At 36.0% G+C, this 20,898-nt stretch overlaps 1 protein-coding gene and 1 non-coding gene across 2 annotated transcripts in view; both read right to left on the bottom strand.

Moving 5' to 3' along the window:
* Positions 1-472: 472 nt before the first annotated feature.
* Positions 473-20,898, bottom strand: part of C17H9orf85 (chromosome 17 C9orf85 homolog) — a 62,016-nt gene continuing 41,590 nt past the window's right edge. The window contains exons 3-5 of the mRNA XM_065908142.1: positions 2,218-2,331; positions 896-1,737; positions 473-731 (exon numbers count right to left, since the gene is read on the bottom strand). Coding sequence (XP_065764214.1) covers positions 1,596-1,737; positions 2,218-2,331 — 256 coding nt within the window. The 3' untranslated portion in view covers positions 473-731; positions 896-1,595. The remainder of the gene's footprint in view (positions 732-895; positions 1,738-2,217; positions 2,332-20,898) is intronic.
* TRNAE-UUC (transfer RNA glutamic acid (anticodon UUC)) lies at positions 12,243-12,314 on the bottom strand. Its single transcript has one exon. It is a non-coding gene; the product is annotated as a tRNA-Glu (tRNA).

Here is a 20,898-nt window from a genome sequence, read left to right as displayed (position 1 = left end):
GAACAGAGGTGTTGGAGAACTCTTCAGTGTCCCTTGGACAGCAAGGAGATCAAACCAATTCATCCTGAAGGAAATCAGTCATGAATATTCACTGGAAGGACTGAAGCTGAATCTGAAGCTCAAATACTCTGGCCACCTGATGCAAAGAACTGACTTATTGGAAAAGACCCTGATGTTGGGAAAGATTGAAGACAGGATAAGGGGACAACAGAGGATGAGATGGTTGGATAGCATCAATAACTCAATGGACCTGAGTTTGAGCAAGCTCTGGGAGTTGGGTGATGGACAGGGAAGCCTGGTTTGCTGCAGTCCATGGGTCAGACACAACTGCAAAGAGTTTGCTGCAAAGAGTCGGACATGACTGAGCGACTGAATTGATTTGTTAAACATTACTATTAAAAATAATAAACTTTTTGCTTTATAATAAGCAAGATTAAGCAAGAGGGCTTTTTTTTTTTTTGCAAGAGGGCTTTTTAAAATTTGGGACATTTACCTGAAATCAGTCTATCAAAAGATACCTCCTTAAGACTAGTTTTTGAGGCTAGCAACATAAGAATGTCATTTTATTTTTCCATGAGATAGTTCTCATACAACCATCAATTCTGAATCTTTAGTTTGATACTAGATAGTGTATTCTTCTAAATAATTTTCACAAACTGCAATATGATACTCCAATACTCATTTTGGCAGATATACTAGCATATGCTACTTTAAAATGTATTATAAGAAACCTCTGGATGGAGTGGAGAGGGAGGTGGGAGGGGGGATCGGGATGGGGAATATGTGTAACTCTATGGCTGATTCATGTCAATGTATGACAAAACCCACTGAAATGTTGTGAAGTAATTGGCCTCCAACTAATAAAATAAAATTAAAAAAAAAAAAAAAAAGAAACCTCTGGATGAAAGTTTTATCATTATTCAAATATCATACACAATTCATACTGTATGTGTATTTTCTATAGGTTTTTCCAATATTCTTACTAGGATTCCACAGTTTGTTTGTTTTTTTAACCCTCAAAGTCTCAGATGGTAAAGAATATGCCTTCAATGCAGGAGACCAATTTTTGTTCCCTGGGTCGGGAAGACTCCGGTGGAGGAGGAAATGGCAATCCACTCCAGCATTCTTGCCTGGAGAATCGAAGGACAGAGGAGCCTGGTGGGCTACAGTCCATGGGGTCACAAAGAGCTGGACACGACTGAGCGACTTACCACCACGTCTCTCAAAGATGTTCAGAGGCCCTCCCTGGTGGCTCAGTGGTAAAGAATCTGCTTTCCAAGGCAGGAGACAAGGGTTTGATCCCTGGTCTGGGAAGATCCCACATGCTGGGGAGCAACCAAGTCCATGAGCCACAACTACTAAGCCTGTGCTCTAGGGCCCACAGGCTACAACGACTGAAGCTCATGATCCACAAGAGAAGCTACTGCAATGAGAAGCTGAGCACCGCAACTAGAGAAAGGCCCCCACTGGTCGCAACCAGAGAAAAGTCCGTGCAACAACAAAGACCCAGCACAGCCAGAAATAGAGTGGAAAAAAATTTTATAAAAGGATGGTCAGAATTTCATGTTTTAAAACTGACTTTTAATACAGTTATATTAATTGTCTTCTTCAGTGTCATCTAAATCAATATCAAAATCTAAATCATCATCATTTTCTTCATTCCTTCTGCAGCTTCTTCTATGGCTGGAATGTAAATTATTTTCAACATTTTCTGTCTCTTCTGGTTCTTTATCAAACCTGAAGATGGAAGAAAAAAACTCTTATTTCTCAAGATTGCATTGTTTGTATAGACTGAAAAGACTTTTACACTACACTTCTCGATTAATAAGAGCTTAATGAAATAAAGAGGAAAAGATCCTTGAAGATTAACTTAATTGAAGAGCCAGCCAATTATAATACTGCTGTCAATAAAGCATGATCAAACAAATTAATCCGTGCTGTCCATTAAAGAAGTTATACAAAGAATAATTCTTTTGTAATATATAATAAATATGACTCTCACAGATAAATATTTTAATTTCCTAAAAATGATGTTTTGCTTTTATTATAACAATAAATAATTAATTAAGATGTTTTTTCTTATTGGGTAGAAAAAGTCTACATTACTGCAATATACTGTATCTTAAGATCCTCAGAGTTACTCAATGTTTCCTTAAAAGAAAATTCACATACCATTTACTAAAAGAGCAAATACCAAACATAAAAAGAAATACTCACGGAATAATAACATCTTCTCTCTTTCCACACTTGGCACAAACTTCAAGTTCACAGGCACATGGTCTACACATTATATGATAAGAATCCTTCACTGTCTTTTGTAAACATTTAACACTAAAAATAGAAAAGAAAATCAAATCTTAATTTTTACTAATTGTCTAAGATTTTATTTAGTGAAATAAGGGGGTGTGTCTAAGTATATAGCTGAGAAGCCTCAAACTCAGATATCTCTCCCATATGTCACTTTAGATTAACTATAGAGCATTTCTAGACAATGGTTGACAGCTCAAAATAATAGTACTTAACATTTATCTACTTTCTTAAAGCTTGTAAAGAATGTCACCTGCAAACAGTAACAATTTTACCTCCTTTTCAATTTGGATTCCTTTTCTTTTTGTTCTCTGACCTCCCTGGCTAGTACTTACAACACTATGTTGAATAAAAGTGACGAGAGGGGACATCCTTGTCTTGTTCCTGATCTTAAAAAAAAAGCTTTCAGTTTTCACCACTGAGTATAATATTAGCTGTTAACTTGTCATATACGGTGTTTATTATGTTGAGAAACTTTCCCTATATATCCACTCTGTTGTGAGTTTTTATCATATCACTGTGTAAAATGCTTTTTCTGGATCTACTGAGAGGGTCATATGATTTTTACCCTTCATTTTATTAATGTGGCATATCATATTGATTGATTTGAGGAATCTGAACCATCTTTGCATCCCTGGAATAAACTCCACACTTGATCATGGTGAATGATTTTTTTAATGTATTGTTAAATTTAGTTAACTAATATTTTGCTGAGGATTTCTGCTAATATTTTGTTGAGGACTGCTGCATCTATGTTCATCAGGGATAATGGCCTGCAATTTTCATTTCTTGTGGCTTCGTCGTCTGGTTTGGTATCAGAGTAATGCTGACCACATAAAATGAGCTTGGAAGAATTTCCTCCTCTTCTATTTTTTGGAAGAGTTTGAGAAGGCCTGGATCATTTCTTCTTTGAGTAGTTGGTAGAATTTACTAGTGAAGAAATCTGGTTCTGGACTTTCGTTTGTTAAGAGGTTTTTTATTTAAATTCAATCTCATTACTAGTAACTGAGCTTTCAGATTTTTACTTCATGATTCAGTACTGGCAGGTTGTGTGTTTCTAGGAATTTATCCACTTCTTATAGTGGATCAAATTGTGGGCAAACAATATTCCATGAAAGAGAGACTGTTAGTTGCTTAATCGTGTCTGAGTATTTCCAACCCCATGGACTGCAGCCCACCAGGCTCCCCTGTCCATGGAGTTCTCCAGGCAAGAATACTGGAGTGGGTTGTCATTTCCTTCTCCACGGGATCTTCCCCACCCAGGGATCCAACCCAGGTCTCCTGCATTACAGGCAGATTCTTTAGTATCTGAGCCAGGGTACCCCATAGTCTCCTACAATCCTTTGTATTTCTGTGGTATCTGTTGCAGTGTTTCCTCTTTCACTTCTGATTTGAGTTCTCTTTTCTTTTCTTGATAATTCTAGCTAAAGGTCTGCCTGTTTATCTTTACAAATGACCAGTTCTGAAATTCACTGACCTTGCCTGTTGTCTTTTCATTTCCTATTATCATTATTTCCAATCTGATCTTTGTTATTTCCTTTCTTCTACTAACTTTAGACTTTATCTTGTCTATGTTTCTAGTTTCTTTAGAAGTTAAAGTTAAGTTGTTTCAGATTTTTCTTGTTTCTTGATGTAAGCATTTATTGCTAGGAACTTCCCTTTCAGAATTATTTTTTGCGGTACCCCATAAATTTTGGTATGTTGCCTTTTCATTTCTCTCAAGGTATTTTTAAAATTTCTTTTTGGTTTCTTCTTTGACCCACTGGTTGTTCAGTAGCATGCTGTTTATTCTCCCCAAATTAGTGAATTTTCCAGATTTCTTCTTACAATTAACTTCCAGTTTCATACTATTGTGGTTTGAAAAAGATACTTCATATATATGATTTCAATCTTAAATTTTTAAGACCTGTTTTGTGAGCTAACAAACAATATTTTGTGGAGAATATTCCGTGGACACTTGAGAAGAGTATTTTGTTGCTTTTGGTTGGGATGTTTTGTGTACATGCATGTAACATTGCCTAAAAGGCCATACATCCAAATTTCAATGATATTTTTCACAGAAATAAAAAATCCTAAATTTGGATGGAACCACAGAAGGCCCAAAATAGACAAAGCAATCTTGAGAAAGAAGAACATAGCTGGAGGTGTCACATTTCCTGATTTCAAACTATATTACAGTTTCAAAACAGTATGGCACTGTCATAAAAATTAAACACATAAATTAACGGAATAGACAGCCCCGAAATAAACCCACTCATATGTGGTCTTCCCTGGTGGCGCTAGTGGTAAAGAATCCACCTGCCAGTGCAGGAGATGCAAGAGATGCAGGTTCAATCCCTGGTCAGGAAGGTCCCCTGGAGTAGGAAATGGCAACCCGCTCCAGTATTCTTGCCTGGAGAATCCCATGGACAGAGGAGCCTGGCAGGCTATGGTCCATGGGATTGCAAAGAGTCGGACATGACTGAAGTGACTTAGTACAGAACAGCATGATTTACAAAAAAGGAGCCAAAAATATAAATAAGGAAAGAACAGTATCTTCAATAAATAGTATTTGAAACTGGACATGGAAAAGAAAGCCACATGCAATAGAATGAAACTAGACCACTATCTCACACCATACACAAAAAATTAACTCAAAATGGGTTAAAGACTTGAATCTGAGACCTAAAATCTTAAAACTCCTAGAAGAAAACTAGCAGAAAGTTCTTGACAACAATTTTAGAATTTTTTTCGAAATCATATTTAGAAATAAAGTAAAAAAAATAAGAAATAAACAAGAAGGACTGTATCATACTAAAAAGTTTCTTCATAGCAAAGGAAACCATCACACAAAATGAAAGGCAACCTATAGCATGGGAAAAATATCTGCAAGTCATATATATATTAAGGAGTTAATAACAAAAATATACAAAGAGTCATACAGTCAAAAGGCAAAAAAAAAAAAACAAAACACCACAGATTAAAAAGTGGGCAAAGGATCTGAATAGACATTTTTCCAAAGACATACAGATGGCCAACAGGTACATGAAAAGATGCTCAACAACACTAATCATCAGGGGAATGCAAATCTAAACCACAATGAGATATTAATTCATACCTGTTAGAATGGCTATAATCAAAAAGACAAGAAATAACAAATGTTGGTGAGAATGTGGGAAAAAGGAAACCTTTATACACTGTTGGTAGGAATGTAAATTAATGCAGCCACTAGAGCAAACATTATATTAGTTAATCAAGAAATTAACAGAACTACAATATGATCCAACAATTCTACTTCTGGGTATTAAAACACTAAAGTGAAAAGATATATGCACCCCAAGTTCACTGCAGCACTATTTGCAATAGCCAAGAAATGGAAACAACCCATGTGCCCACTGATGGATGAATTTAAAAAATGTAATATATACATATACCCTTCTGATGGATGAATGAATTAAAAAATGTAATATATACATATACCCTCACACACACACGAATGTACTGTCACACGCACACACAATGGAAAACTATTCAGCCTTAAAAAAAGAAGGAAGTCTTGTCATTTGTAATAACATGAACAGACTCTGAGGAAATTAAGCCAAGGGAAATAAGTCAGACAGAGGCAAAAGCAATATGATCCCACTTATATGTAAAATCTTGAGTGAATAAATGAATGAATGAATAAATAAAATACCTAGCTTACGGATACTGAGAACACATCGGTGGTTGTCAGAAGCAAGGGGTAGGGTGTGGGCAATATGGGTGAAGGGGGTCAAAAAGGCACAAACTCTGAGTTGTAAACTAAATAAGTCATTGGATGTAATGTACAGCATGGTACTATGGTAAATATCATTTTTTAATTTTATTTATTTATTTTGGCTGTGGTGTTTGTGGGATCTTAGTTCAAACAGGGATTGAACTCAGGCTCCCTTCATTAATGCATGGAGTCTTAACCACTGGTCTGCCAGGGAAGTCCCTATAGCTAATAATCTTATATTGCATATTTGAAAGCTGCTAAGGAAGTAAATCTTAAAAAATTCTCATAAGAAATAAATTTTTGTAACTGTGTATGATGACGGATATTAACTAGACTTCTTGTGATCATTTTGTAATGTATAAAAATACGTTGTATACCTGAGCCTAACACAATGTTATATATCAATTATACTTCAATTTTTAAAAAATTAAAAAACTTCTGTGCATCAAAGGACACAATCAAGAAAGTGAGAAGAAAACCTTACTGAATGAGAGAAAATACTTGGAAATCATATCTGATAAGGAAGTGGCATCTCAAATATACTAAAAACTCCTATAACTTGATAACAAAAAGATAACTCAATTAAAAATAAGCAATGAATCTGAAAATATATTTTCCCAAAAAATGACACATAAATTGCCAATAAGCATATGAAAATATTCTTAACATCTTTAGTTATCAGGGAAATGTAAATCAAAACCACATGGAGAAAAAAAAAAAACCACATGGAGGAACCATGACACACTGACCAAAATGACTATTACAAAAAAAGGGGGGGGGGGGCAAAAAAAGCATGGGTAAGGATGTGAAGAAACTGGGTTTCTTGCATTGCTGGTAGGAAATAATAAGGTATGGTCACTTTTGAAAACAATTTGGCAGTTCCTCTAAAAGTTATAAATATATAAGTATCACATAACCCAGAAACTCTACTTCTAAATACATACTCAGAACTGAAAAAACATACACACACAAAAACCTGTACATCATTGTTCATAGCAACATTAACTGTAACAGTCAAAGAACTGGGACTAACCCAAATGTCCATCAATCGATTAATGGATAAATAAGCATATATATCTTTACAATGGAACATTATTTATTAATAAAAATTAAGCACCAATAAACTTGAAAAAAGTTGAAAAAACTTGAAAAAACTTGAAAAAAGTCAACATGCTTGAAAAAAATTCCTAAGTGAAAGAAACCAGTCACAGAAGTCTAGATATGATATGACTATTTATATGAAATGTCCAAAATAAGTAAATCTACATGGACAGAAAACAAGGGATGGGAGAATGTTGGTGTGGAGGAGAGGGAATGGAGACTCCTAACGGGTATGAAGTTACTTTCTGAGATGAGAAAATGTTCAAAAACTGATGTGTTATAAAAAAAATTGAGTTATACAACTCTGTGACATACTAAAAGTTACTAAACTATGTACTTTAGATGGATGAACTATACAGTATATGGATTAAACCTTAATAAATCTGTTTTTAAAAGTAAAATGGAAATATTAGAAATTTAAAAATGGAGTGTAAGATACAAGATACAAGAAATCTACTTTAAACGTAAAAAGGTATACCTCATTTTATTTTGCAGCGACTGCATTTATTTATTTATACAAATTCAAGGTTTGTGGCAGCCTTCTGTTGAGGAAGTCTATTGTTATCATTTTTTCCAATATTTGCTCACCTTGTGCCTCTGTGTCACAATCTGGTTACTCTTGCAATATTTCAACTTTTTAATTATTATTATATTTGTTACAGTGATCTAAGATGAGTAATCTTTATGTTACTACTGCAAAAAGGCTATGACTCATTGAAGGCTCAGATGATAGCTAGCATTTTCTAGCAATAAAGTATTTTTAAAATGAAGTGCTCACTGATTTTTCTAGACGTAATGCTACTGCATACTTAATAGACTAAAGTATAGTATAAATGTGAGTTTTATATGCCCTGGGAAACCAAAAAATTCACGTGACTCAGTTTATTGCAGTATTTGCTTTACTGAGGTGGCCTGGAATCAAGTCCACAATATCTCTGAGATATGCCTGTATACAGTTAAAAGTAGAAGGAAAGGAAAAAAAAAAAAACAAAACATGCAAACATTAATCAGAAGAGAGTTGGAGTAACTACATTATTACTGAAATAGACTTCAAAGCAAAGAAAAAGAAATTGTTAAGTTTAAGAAAGATTTATTATATGACAATAAAGGAATCAATTTCCCCAAAGCATGCAATAATCTTAAATATTTACTTATGCACCTAAAAACAGGGTTTGAGATAACTGATGCAAAACCATTGAACCAAAAAGAGAAACAGACAAATCCACAATTAAAACTGTGGACTTCAATGCTTCTCTCTTCATAAGTGAAACAACAAGAAGACAAAAAGCAGTAAAACTATACAGCACCTGGTTGACAGAGTCTATCAATCAAACTGACATTTACAGAACACTCCGCCAACAAGAGCAATATAGTCTCTTCAAGGACACATTGAACAGAATCTAAAATTGACTCTACTCTGAACTATAACACCAACATCAATGCATTAAAAACAAAAACCAAAGCTTATACAAGGTGCATTCTTTTACCACAATTTAATTAACTAGAAATCAGTAAAAGAAAAACATCTAGAAAATGTCCAAATACACAGAAATTAAAACACTTCTAAATAACCTATAGGGTAAAGAGGAAGTCTCAAGAGCATTAGAAAATGTTTTGATTCAAAAATAATCTAATATAGCATCAAAATTTGTGGATTAAAGCTAAAAAGGCATTCTTGGGAAATTTATATAATTAAATGTTTACATTACGCAAAAGAACTATCCAAACTTCCACCTTAAGAAAACAAAAAAAGAAGAGTAAATTAACTCAAGGCAATATCGATGTGAACAGAAATCAATGAAACTGAAAAACAGGAAAAAAAGAAAACCAATAAAACTCCAAGCAGCCTATTTGAAAAGATTAATGTAATTCATAAACATATAACCAGACAGACCAAGATAAAAAAGTAAAGAACACAATAAACCAATTTCAGGAAAGAACAAGGGAACAATACTATAGATGCAACAGATATTAAAAGAATAAGAAAAATTTACTAACAAATCTATGCCTATAAACCCAAACACTTTATTGAAATAGACAAATTTCTGGAAAGACAGTATAAAAACCTGCTTAAGATGAAACAGATAATTTAAAAACTCCTCTAGCCATTAAAGAAAAACTTTATTATCGTTTAAAACTCTCCAACAAACACAACTCTAGGCACAAACTGACTTTACTTTTGTTTACTGTAAACATCTGGAAGTTCACAGTTCACATATTGCTGAAGCCTGGCTTGGAGAATTTTGAGCATTACGTTACTAGCATGTGAGATGAGTGCAATTGTGCGGTAGTTTGAGCATTCTTTGGCATTGCCTTTCTTTGGGATTGGAATGAAAACGGACCTTTTCCAGTCCTGTGGCCACTGCTGAGTTTTCCAAATTTGCTGACATACTGAATACAGCACTTTCAAAGCATCATCTTTTAGGATTTAAAATAGCTCAACTGGAACTCCATCACCTTCACTAGCTTTGTTCCTAGTGATGCTTCCTAAGGCCAACCTGACTTCACATTCCAGGATGTCCGGCTCTAGGTGAGTGTGAGTGATCACACCTTCACGATTAGCTGGGTCATGAAGATCTTTTTTGTACAGTTTTTCTGTGTATTCTTGCCACCTCTTCTTAATATCTTCTGCTTCTGTTAGATCCATACCATTTCTGTCCTTTATTGAGACCATCTTTGCCTGAAATGTTCCCTTGGTATCTCTAATTTTCTTGAAGAGATCTCTAGTCTTTCCCATTCTATTGTTTTCCTCTATTTCTTTGCATTGATGGCTGAGGAAGGCTTTCTTATCTCTCCTTGCTATTCTTTGGAACTCTTCATTCAAATGGGTATATCTTTCCTTTTCTCCTTTGCTATTTACCTCTCTTCTTTTCACAGCTATTTGTAAGGGTTCAAGCTGGTTTTAGAAAAGGCAGAGGAACCAGAGATCAAATTGCCAACATCCGCTGGATCATCGAAAAAGCAAGAGAGTTCCAGAAAAACATCCACTTCTGTTTTATTGACTATGCCAAAGCCTTTGACTGTGTGGATGACCACAAACTGTGGAAAATTCTGAAAGAGATGGGAATACCAGACCACCTGACCTGCCTCTTGAGAAACCTGTATGCAGGTCAGGAAGCAACAGTTAGAACTGGACATGGAACAACAGACAAGAAGTGCATCAAGGCTGTATATTGTCACCCTGCTTATTTAACTTATATGCAGAGTACATCATGAGAAATGCTGGGCTGGAAGAAGCACAAGCTGGAATCAAGATTGCTGGGAGAAATATCAATAACCTCAGATATGCAGATGACACCATCCTTATGGCAGAAAGTGAAGAAGAACTAAAGAACCTCTTGATCAAAGTGAAAGAGGAGAGTGAAAAAGTTGGTTTAAAGCTCAACATTCAGAAAACTAAGATCATGGCATCCGGTCCCATCACTTCATGGCAAATAGATGGGGAAACAGTGGAAACAGTGGCTGACTTTATTTTTCTGGGCTCCAAAATCACTGCAGATGGTGATTGCAGCCATGAAATTAAAAGACACTTGCTCCTTGGAAGGAAAGTTATGACCAACTTAGACAGCATATTAAAAAGCAGAGACATTACTTTGCCAACAAAGGTCCATCCAGTCAAAGCTATGGTTTTTCCAGTAGTCAAGTATGGATGTGAGAGTTGGACTATAAAGAAAGCTGAGTGCAGAAGAATTGATACTTTTGAACTGTGTTGTTGGAGAAGACTCTTGAGAGTCCCCTGGACTGCAAGGAGATCCAACCAGTCCAACCTAAAGGAGATCAGTCCTGGGTATTCATTGGAGGGACTGATGTTGAAGTTGATACTCCAATAGTTTGGCCACCTGATGCAGAGAGCTGACTCATTTGAAAAGACCCTGATGCTGGGAAAGATTGAGGGCAGGAGGAGAAGGGGACGATAGAGGATGAGATGGTTGGATGGCATCACTGACACAATGGACATGGGTTTGGGTGGACTTCAGGAATTGGTGATGGACAGGGAGGCCTGGTGTGCTGCGGTTCATGGGGTCGCAAGTTGGACACGATTGAGCAACTGACCTGAACTACTAACATTTAAAAGATAGTACTAACTGTATACAACTGCTTCCAGAAAACAAAATAGAAACAGTCCCCAACTCACTTGGTGAGACCCTAACATCAAGATAACAACAAAATTTCAGACGAGTATTAGTTAATAAAAATGTGTATGAAACTGAGTTGGCAAATAAAATCTAGTAACATGTAAAAAGGATACAGTCATGCTCAAGTGGGCTTTATCCAAGTGCATTAAAGGCTGATTCTATATTAAAATCAATAAATGCTAATGCATCAAATCAATGTTCTAAGAAAGAAAAACCACATGGTTATCTAAATAGATGCAGAAAAAGTATCTGACAAAACTTAATTGAAGCTTTCAAACTGTGGTGCTAGAAAAGACTCTGGACTGCAAGGAAATCAAACCAATCAATCCTAAAGGAAATCAACCCTGAATATTCACTGGAAGGACTGATGCTGAAGCTGAAATTCCAATACTTTGGCCTTCTGGTGAGAAGAGTCGACTCACTGGAAAAGAATCTGATGCTGGGAAAGACTGAAGGCAGGAGGAGAAGGGGATGACAAAGGATGAGATGGTTGGATGACATCACCAATTCAAAAAAAAAAAAACTTGAGTTTGAGCAAGTTCCAGGAGATGTTGACGAACAGGGAAGCCTGGAATGCTGTATCCATTTGTGTCTCAAAGACTTGGATACGACTGGGCGACTGCACGATAAATATCTATTCATGATATAAACTCTCAGCAAACTAGGAATTGAAAGACACTTCCTCATCCAGTAAGAATCATCTACAAAGAATCTAAAGCTAATATCATACTTAATGTAAAAGACTATGTTCCTCACAAAGTCAAGAACAGGGCAAGAATATCTGCCTTCACCACTCCTTTGCAAAAACACATTGGAGGTGCTAGGCAGTGCAATAAAGGCAACATAGAAATAAAAGTCACACAGATTGGAAAGCAAGAAATAAAACTGTCCTCATTTTTTATCACTTAAAAAAATGTATTTATTTATTTTTTGGCCGTGCCATGGGGCTTGTAGGATCTTAGTTCCCTGTCCAGGGATCGAACCCAGGCCATGTCAGTGAAAGTGCCAAGTCCAAACCACTGGACCACCAGGGAATTTTTTTGTCTTCATTTTTTAAAAAAATCACTATCTATGGTAGGAAAATCTCACGTAATAAACCAAAAAAGTATTAGAAATAAAACTGACAAGCTGATTCTATAGTTACAAGAAAAAGCAAAGGAAAAATATTAGCCAAAACAATTTTGAAAAAGGAAAAAGAAGGTGGGAACACTCTTAAGACTGGATTTCAACATTTATCTTAAAGCTGTAGTAATCAAGGTAGTGTGGTACTGGTGAAAAATAGACACATAGATTAATGGGGCAGAACAGACTCTAACATATATAATCAATTGATTTTCAACATAGTACAAAGGGAGTTCAATGGAGAAAGGACAGACTTTTAAACCAATGACCACAGAGCAATTGGATATACATAAAATTAACAGAAAATGGGCCATAAATGCAATATAAAACCAGGAATTACATAATTTCTAGAAGGAAACACAGTAAAAAAAAGTATTTGTGATCCTAACCAAAGATTTTTTACCTACAAGAAAATAATAATTAATAAATCCTGATGAAACAGATATTCACCAAAATAAAACATTTCTCCACTTTAAGATACTTTTAAATGGATAAAACAGAAGTCAGAATTTGGCAGAAAACATTTGTAAAAGCCATATCTGACAAACAATTTGCACCTATAATATATAAGAATTCTCAAAATTCAGTAATAAGTGAAACAACTTAATAAAAACATGAGCTAAATATATGTATAGAAAAAAAGAAATAAGGATGCAAAATGAGCACGGGAACCAGATTAGCATGACTGGTCATCAAAAAGTGCAAATTAAAATCAAAATGAGATATAGCTATCCACACTTATGGTTTAAAAAGAACAAAACAAGAATTCAAGGGGGAAAAATAAAACCCTGACAATCCTAAGTATTGATGAGGATGCTAAACAACTGGAACTCTCTCTCACACTGCTATTGAGAATACAAATGATATAGCCACTATGGAAAATAGTTGGACAGTTTATTCTAAACATACCCTTAACATAAACCCAGCGAGCTTACTACCAGACATTTACTCAAGAGAAATGAGGCCATACATTCACACAAAACCCTGCACATGAATGTTTACGGCAGGATAGTTCACAAGCACCAAAAACTAGCAAAACCTAAATGACCGTCAGCCAGGGGACAGACGAACAACTGTGATACATCTGAAGGAATACTACCCAGCAATAAAAGACCTAACCACTGATTTACACAATTCGGATGAATCTCAAATCCACTATGTTAAAGAAGTCAGCTTCAAAGACCATATACTATGTGATTCCTATATAGGACATTCTGCAAGAAGGCAAAAGTATGGGGAAAGAAAACAGACGAGTGTCTGCCAAGGGACTGGGCGTGAGGCAGCAGGATACCAAGTGGCATAAAGGAATGGGGGGGTGATAGAACTGTCCTGTATCTTAACTGTGATGTCAGTCTCACAAATGCATTCATTTGTCAAAACTTACAAAACTGTTGTTAAAACAACTGGCCCCCAAATAGACTTACTTAGGCTAAGCCCCAAATCATCAATGGTGAAAGTGTTAGTCACTCAGTCTCGTCCGATTATTTGCGACCCCATCAACTGGGGCACAGCAGGCTCCTCTGTCCATGGGATTCTCCAGGCAAGAATGATGGTGTGAGTTGCCATTTCCTTCTCCAGGGGATCTTCCTGACCCAGAGATCAAACCTGGTCTCCTGCACTGGAGGCAGATTCTTTACCATTTGAGCCACCAGGGAAGGCCCCGAATTCATCAAACTGAGACTTAATTTCAGTTTTGGCTCTCCCAGAAATGGAATTTTAAACCAATCCTGATCCTGAATACATGCTCCGTCATATCTGACTTCGTGAATCCATGGACTATAGATCGCCAGGCTCCTCTGTACATGGAATTGTCCAGGTAAGAATACTAGAGTGTATTGCCATCTCCTCTTCCTAGGGATCTTTCCTATGCAGGGATCCAACGCATGTCTCCTGAGTCAGCTGCACTGGCAGGAAAATTCTTTGCCACTGCAGCCACCTGGGGAAGCCCCTTAAATCAGTCATGAACTGTCTGATCAGCAGAAGCTAGGTACTCAGTCTGATAAGACCCTTGTTATCCCCTAAAGAAAAGTGACTCTGCAATAACCAACCTGCTTTTCTGTCTAGTGTTCTTGTTACCATTCCTTTCTACCTACAAAAGTCTTTCATTTTCTACAGTTCCTCACAGATCCTTTCCATCTTCTAAATGAGACAAAGTCAATAAAATCTTTAAAAGTCACTCAGTTGAATTTTGTTTTTTAACACTGTTTCTTACAATATGTACATTTTACTGCATGTTAGAGCTTTGGGAAATATAAATTAGAATTAAAAACAAAAAGTCTTCACAATCAAAGTGAAAACAATTTTGAAAATTGTTTGCTAAATTATTTGGTATGCTTGTGTTTTGATTTTCCAAAGAGCTTTACTTAATTACTTTGAAATAAAAGTTAGATTAAAATTTCATGCTATTAGAATACACACAAAGTCCTACCAATACAAATGGACTAGAAAAAAATCTGAGTATTTTTTGGCTTCAATTTTTTAAAGTTTTTAAAATAATTTTAAGGAAACTGTTTTGGTTAGGTTCTTCTGAGGCTTCAAAGAAATTCATTTCTATGAATATGCTGTTTTATAACGGGGACTCCTGGGGTAAACTAATCCTTAAGTATTCAAATTGCTAATTCAAAGATAAAACTGTATTTATAGAACTGCTAATGTTAAAATTTACATGTAAAATAGGCTCGAAAATGGGATATCCTGTTTTCGAATCCAGAGTCAAAAGAGAGCAGATTCTACACTCTCTGGACCATCTAATCCTCAAGACAGTGACTTTTGGCACGGGCTCAAACACTCAAATAGCTTATTAAAATGCAGATCCCTGGGCTACACCCGTTATTTACATAATCAGAATCTTGGGGATGGGTCTCTAGAATCTGTTCGTTAACAAACTCCTCAAGAAATTCTTATGCACCTAAGCACCTGAGAACTCTTGACCACATCAAAGGACTACTGGCTAGATAGGGGGATTTCCCAATAAGCCCAAAGCTGGTGGAGAAGACAAGGAATTTTGTTGCTATAAGCAATTATGCTCTTTTCAAATTTAAATCCACTCGGAAAAACAGGTTGTATTAGGGTAGTGAATATAAATCTACCTATCTTATAAGGAAATACACACATAGGCACATTTTTAAAATGTTTCCTTTTCATAAATGTAAAATGCAAAATGTTTGTTGCAAGGTAAATTATATACATTTTTTATAACCTTCAAGTTTCTCAATCACAGACCTGAGATCTTTGTGCCTCTTTGCTTTCAAACCTCTTAACCTAGGCTTTATGTCTTCACAGGGAGTACAGAGAAAGAAGATATAAAAGTAATTTGAGTTTCAGCATTTTTCTTCTCCTACGTCACATCTGTCCAGCCTAAGAATCTTGATCTTAAGCACAAGATGGTTTAGACATTATTTTATTTTAATGATAAAGGATATACATTCCAAGTTGTCATAGAACTTGTGCAGTACCTTGAGACATCTTTAAAAATACCTTTAAGTTAGATAATCACTCCTGAGTATTTTTTCTTACAAAACAAGTAGTAAGGAAAAACTTGAAATTGACCTAAATATAAATTTTACCTAATTTCCCCTGAAAATAGCCATCTTTTGAATACTTTATGAGTTCATTACTAAGAGAATTGCAGAGATGTTAGAATAATGGTGGCTTGGCCTTCTTTTCATATTTTCATGGACTACAATTCCCAGAAACAATAAATCTTGTCCATGCACACACCACAACTAACCATTTTAGTGGAACCTGGTCAAATAAAACAGGTTATTCCTGTGAACCACGTTTACTAACTGATAGGGCCCACGTGGGGTCTCATTGATAAGATGGCTCATTATGTTGACCTTGCAAACTAAGAATAAAATCACTGTGATCCGTGATACTGACCAAATTGCCCAAATGACATTCTGTTTTCCCACTGGCGCCTATCTTCTCAAAGCTGTGAGACCACCTCCCTCTAATAAATTTCCCTTTTCTTGCCTGACTGCCCGGCTCCCTCTCTTTCTCTGCACTCACCTTACACTAACAAAGGACACAGTAGTACACTTTTAAAAAATGTTACCATATTTTTTTAATGATGAAAAACACAAAAAGAAAATAAAAGCTAAAAAATGGTTACTATAACTTAAGAGTAAAATTCAAGAGATAAAATTTTATTTTCAAGATCACTGTAAATACTAGAAAATATTATGTATTTTGATTTGGAAAGCAAGAGAACTAGATCTAGCCTAGCTTTGACTTATCCTTGCCATATAATCACTGAAAGTCACTTTAACTTCTTTGAGTCTCATTTTTTATAATAGTTACTAAAAGTGCTCAAACTTAGCATGAACAAAGACAGCAGCACCAAACTGTATTAGTAATCACTGTATTTGTCACCTCCACAAACCCACAGCTAACTAGCAAAAATGAAAAACCCACATTTTTAAATGACATCCTTGCAGTTTCAACACAACATTTTAAATTGTATAATAAAACACAGCAACATTTGGAAGATCTGTATAATTAAATGAATTAGTATTTCCAAACTAGCAAAATGCATGATGTTACAAAACCATGCATGGGTGAAAGATCCATTCAACTGCAAGACAGACCAATGGATTTTAGTATAAGAAGTGTTTACTGATATGGTTTCAGATTCTACACCGTATCAAAGATGAATTTCTATAATTATCTGGAAAAGGTTATTAATATTTACCTATACTATTTAAAAAATGTACGGCTTCATTTTCCTTCTACTAGTCAGACACTCATGAAATTCATAAACATATGAAACAATGCCACTTGTTTCACTAATATTTTTGTTTCAGAAGTTATTTTTCATAAAAAATTATTAGTATCAAATGTGGTGACTCAAGGACAAAAGAGCAAATAAAACCAAGAAAGGTCTTGGAATGCAGGAACATTCCCTCCCCCATGTTGTAATTATTAAGGGATTTCAGGTCCTCCTGAGCAGTATAACCTGTCTCTCCTCCTAACCCACAAGGGCTTCCCCTTCCTCCCCCACCCAGTATATGTGTCTCATCCAATCAGCAAATGTCCCGCAAGACCCCTAGCCCACTCCCTGAATCATATGTATAAAAGCGGACTAAGGACCACTGTTCAACGTCAATTCTCCATTGAGCTGGCCTGCTGTTCTAACAGTGTCTCCTGTTCTAATGAACTTTATTTCCCTCTCATTCTGTTTCATGTCTGGAAATTCTTTTCCAACCTGCACTAGGAACAAGACATTAACCTTTAATGGTTGCTTATATTCACATTATTTATAAGATAATTATTTTTAAGTCTCAGTTTTCATATCTAAAACAATAAATATCATTATATCTAATAAATACCATTAGATATAATGCATAAAAGCTGATATAAATCAAGCTATCTGGGTCCTCAGTAATTTTTAACAATATAAAGAAAGAGGTCCTGAGGACAAAAGCTTTGAGAACTACTAATTTAGACAATAAACATCAACTGAAAAAGAACTGATCTGATATTTTTAGTATTTCTGGAACAGACTTTCTGCCACAACTTTTCTGGTACTGCCTTCATTTCCTGGTTTTAATATTACACTTTAACCTTTATGATAATTCAGCTCCACTTATAATACTCTCACACGAGATGACTAGGCGCTTTCGTAAACAGTGAGCTGTGCTACTCCACCCTTCCTGGGAAAATAACAGAAACTCACACAGACGATCAAGACCATCCCCAAGAAAAAGAAATGCAGAAAGGCAAAATGGTTACCTAAGGAGGCCTTACAAATACCAGAGAAAAGAGAAATTAAAGGCAAAGAAGAAAAGGAAAGATATACCCATTTGAATGCAGAGTTCCAAAGAATAGCAAGGAGAGATAAGAAAGCCTTCCTCAGCCATCAATGCAAAGAAATAGAGGATAACAATAGAATGGGAAAGACTAGAGATCTCTTCAAGAAAATTAGAGACACCAAGGGAACATTTCATGCAAAGATGGGCACAATAAAGGACTGAAATGGTATGGATCTAACAGAAGCAGAAGATATTAAGAAGAGATGACAAGAATACACAGAAGAACAGTACAAAAAAGATCTTCATGACCCAGATAATCATAATGGTGTGATCACTCACCTAGAGCCAGACATCCTGGAATGTAAAGTCAAGTGGGCCTTAGGAAGCATCACTATGAACAGAGCTGGTGGAGGTGATGGAATCCCAGTTGAGCTATTTCAAATCCTAAAAGATGATGCTGTGAAAGTGCTGCACTCAATATGCCAGCAAATTTGGAAAACTCAGCAGTGGCCACAGGACTGGAAAAGGTCAGTTTGCATTCCAATCCCAAAGAAAGGCAATGTTAAAGAATGCTCGAACTACCACACAATTGCACTCATCTGGCACACTAGCAAAGCAATGCTCAAAATTCTTCAAGTCAGGCTTCAACAGTATGTGAACTGTGAACTTCCAGATGTTCAAGATGGATTTAGAAAAGGCAGAGGAACCAGAGATCAAATTGCCAACATCCACTGGGTCATCGAGAAAGCAAGAGAGTTCCAGAAAAATATCTACTTCTGCTTTACTGACTATGCCAAAGCCTTTGACTGTGTAGATCACAACAAATTGGAAAATTCTTCAAGAGATGGGAATACCAGACCACCTGATCTGTCTCCTGAGAATCTGTATGTAGGTCAAGAAGCAACTGTTAAAACTGGATATGGAACAGACTGGTTCCAAATAGGGAAAGGAGTATGTCAAGGCTGTATATTGTCACCCTGCTTATTTAACTTATATGCAGAGTACATCATGAGAAATAGCAGGCTGGATAAAGCACAAGCTGGAATCAAGACTACCAGGAGAAATACCAATAACCTCAGATATGCAGATGACACCACCCTTATGGCAGAAAATGAAAAAGAACTAAAGAACCTCTTGATGAAAGTGAAAGAGGAGAGTGAAAAAGATGGCTTAAAACTCAACATTTAGAAAACAAAGATCATGGCATCCGGTCCCATCACTTCATGGCAAACAGATGGGGAGACAACAGAAACAGTGACAGACTTTATTTTCCAGGGCTTCAAGAGCACTGCAGATGGTAACTGCAGCCATGAAATTAAGAGACACTTGCTTTTTGGAAGAAAACCTATGACCAACCTAGACAGCACATTAAAAAGCAGAGACATTATCTTGCCAACAAAGGTCTGTCTAGCCAAAGCTATGGTTTTTCCAGTAATAATGTATGGACGTGAGAGTTGGACTATAAAGAAAGCTGAGTGCCGAAGAATTGATGCTTTTGAACTGTGGTGTTGGAGAAGACACTTAAGAGTCCTTTGGACTGCAAGGAGATCCAACCTGTCAATACTAAAGGAAATCAGTCCTGAATATTCATTGGAAGGACTGATGCTGAAGCTAAAACTCCAATAATCTGGCTCCTGATGCAAAGAACTGACTCATTGGAAAAGACTGTCATGCTGGGAAAGATTCAAGGCAGGAGGAGAAGGGGACGACAGAGGATAACATGCTTGGATGGCATCACCGACACAATGGACAGGAGTCTGAGTAGGCTCCGGGAGTTGGTAATGGACAGGGAAGCCTGGCATGCTGCAGGCCACGGGGTCGCAAGCAGTCAGACCCAACTGAGCATCTGAACTGAACTGAACACTGACAGAGATCTATAACGTTAAAGTTACTATAGTGGCTCTAAATAATCTGTGCTAAAACATAAAAAGAATCTGAAACCATACTAAGGAATTACATCACATGCTACTTAGGAAATGTTTTTAAGGAAACAATGTCCACAGATTTCAAGAACTTTGAGTAGAAGAAGCTTAATTGTCTTCATAATTAATGTATTTGAAATAAGTGGAGATATTTTATTACCTCTTCTTATTGCAATGGATTTGACTTAGAATAATTCTTAAAAGAGTACAAAATATTCACCTCCAACCAACAGTAGTTTAGAAAAAAGAGAAAATGGAAATTACTGCTCAAAACGATTACTTGGAGCAGGCAATTTAAAATAAAAGCTTGCTGTATCAATCTATACTAATGTCAAAAAGTAGGCTTTTTGAACAGGTGCACAAGTGATGACAGTACTAAAAAGTCTCCTTAATGAGGAGGACTAAAGCTTAAGGACTTTAGTCTAAGGGACTAAAGCTCTGGGCAATAATAAAGCCAGGGTTTACAGTCACTGTACTATGATATGATGTAGAATGGCCTGTGACTAAAACTCCACTCTAGGGCATTTTAATACTCTTGGAATGTGGTGACACAACTCTCAAATTACTGATTAACCAAACTATTAAAAGAGCCTCAAACTATTATAAGAAATGCTGGAGCTGAAGAGCTAAAACAAAGAGTTTACGTTCACACTCTGTATGTGTGTGTGTATGTACATACATAAATACTACATATCTGTATGTATATATACACACACATATATACATATGTATATAATTTCTTGTCATACACTGGTATATATGGAGGGACTGATTATTTTGTTGTGCACTCGTTAAGTTGTGTCTGACTCTTTGCAACCCCA

Source organism: Muntiacus reevesi, chromosome 17, assembly GCF_963930625.1.
Source record: "Muntiacus reevesi chromosome 17, mMunRee1.1, whole genome shotgun sequence".
NCBI lineage: Eukaryota > Metazoa > Chordata > Mammalia > Artiodactyla > Cervidae > Muntiacus > Muntiacus reevesi.
This window is presented reverse-complemented; position numbering and strand designations above follow the sequence as displayed.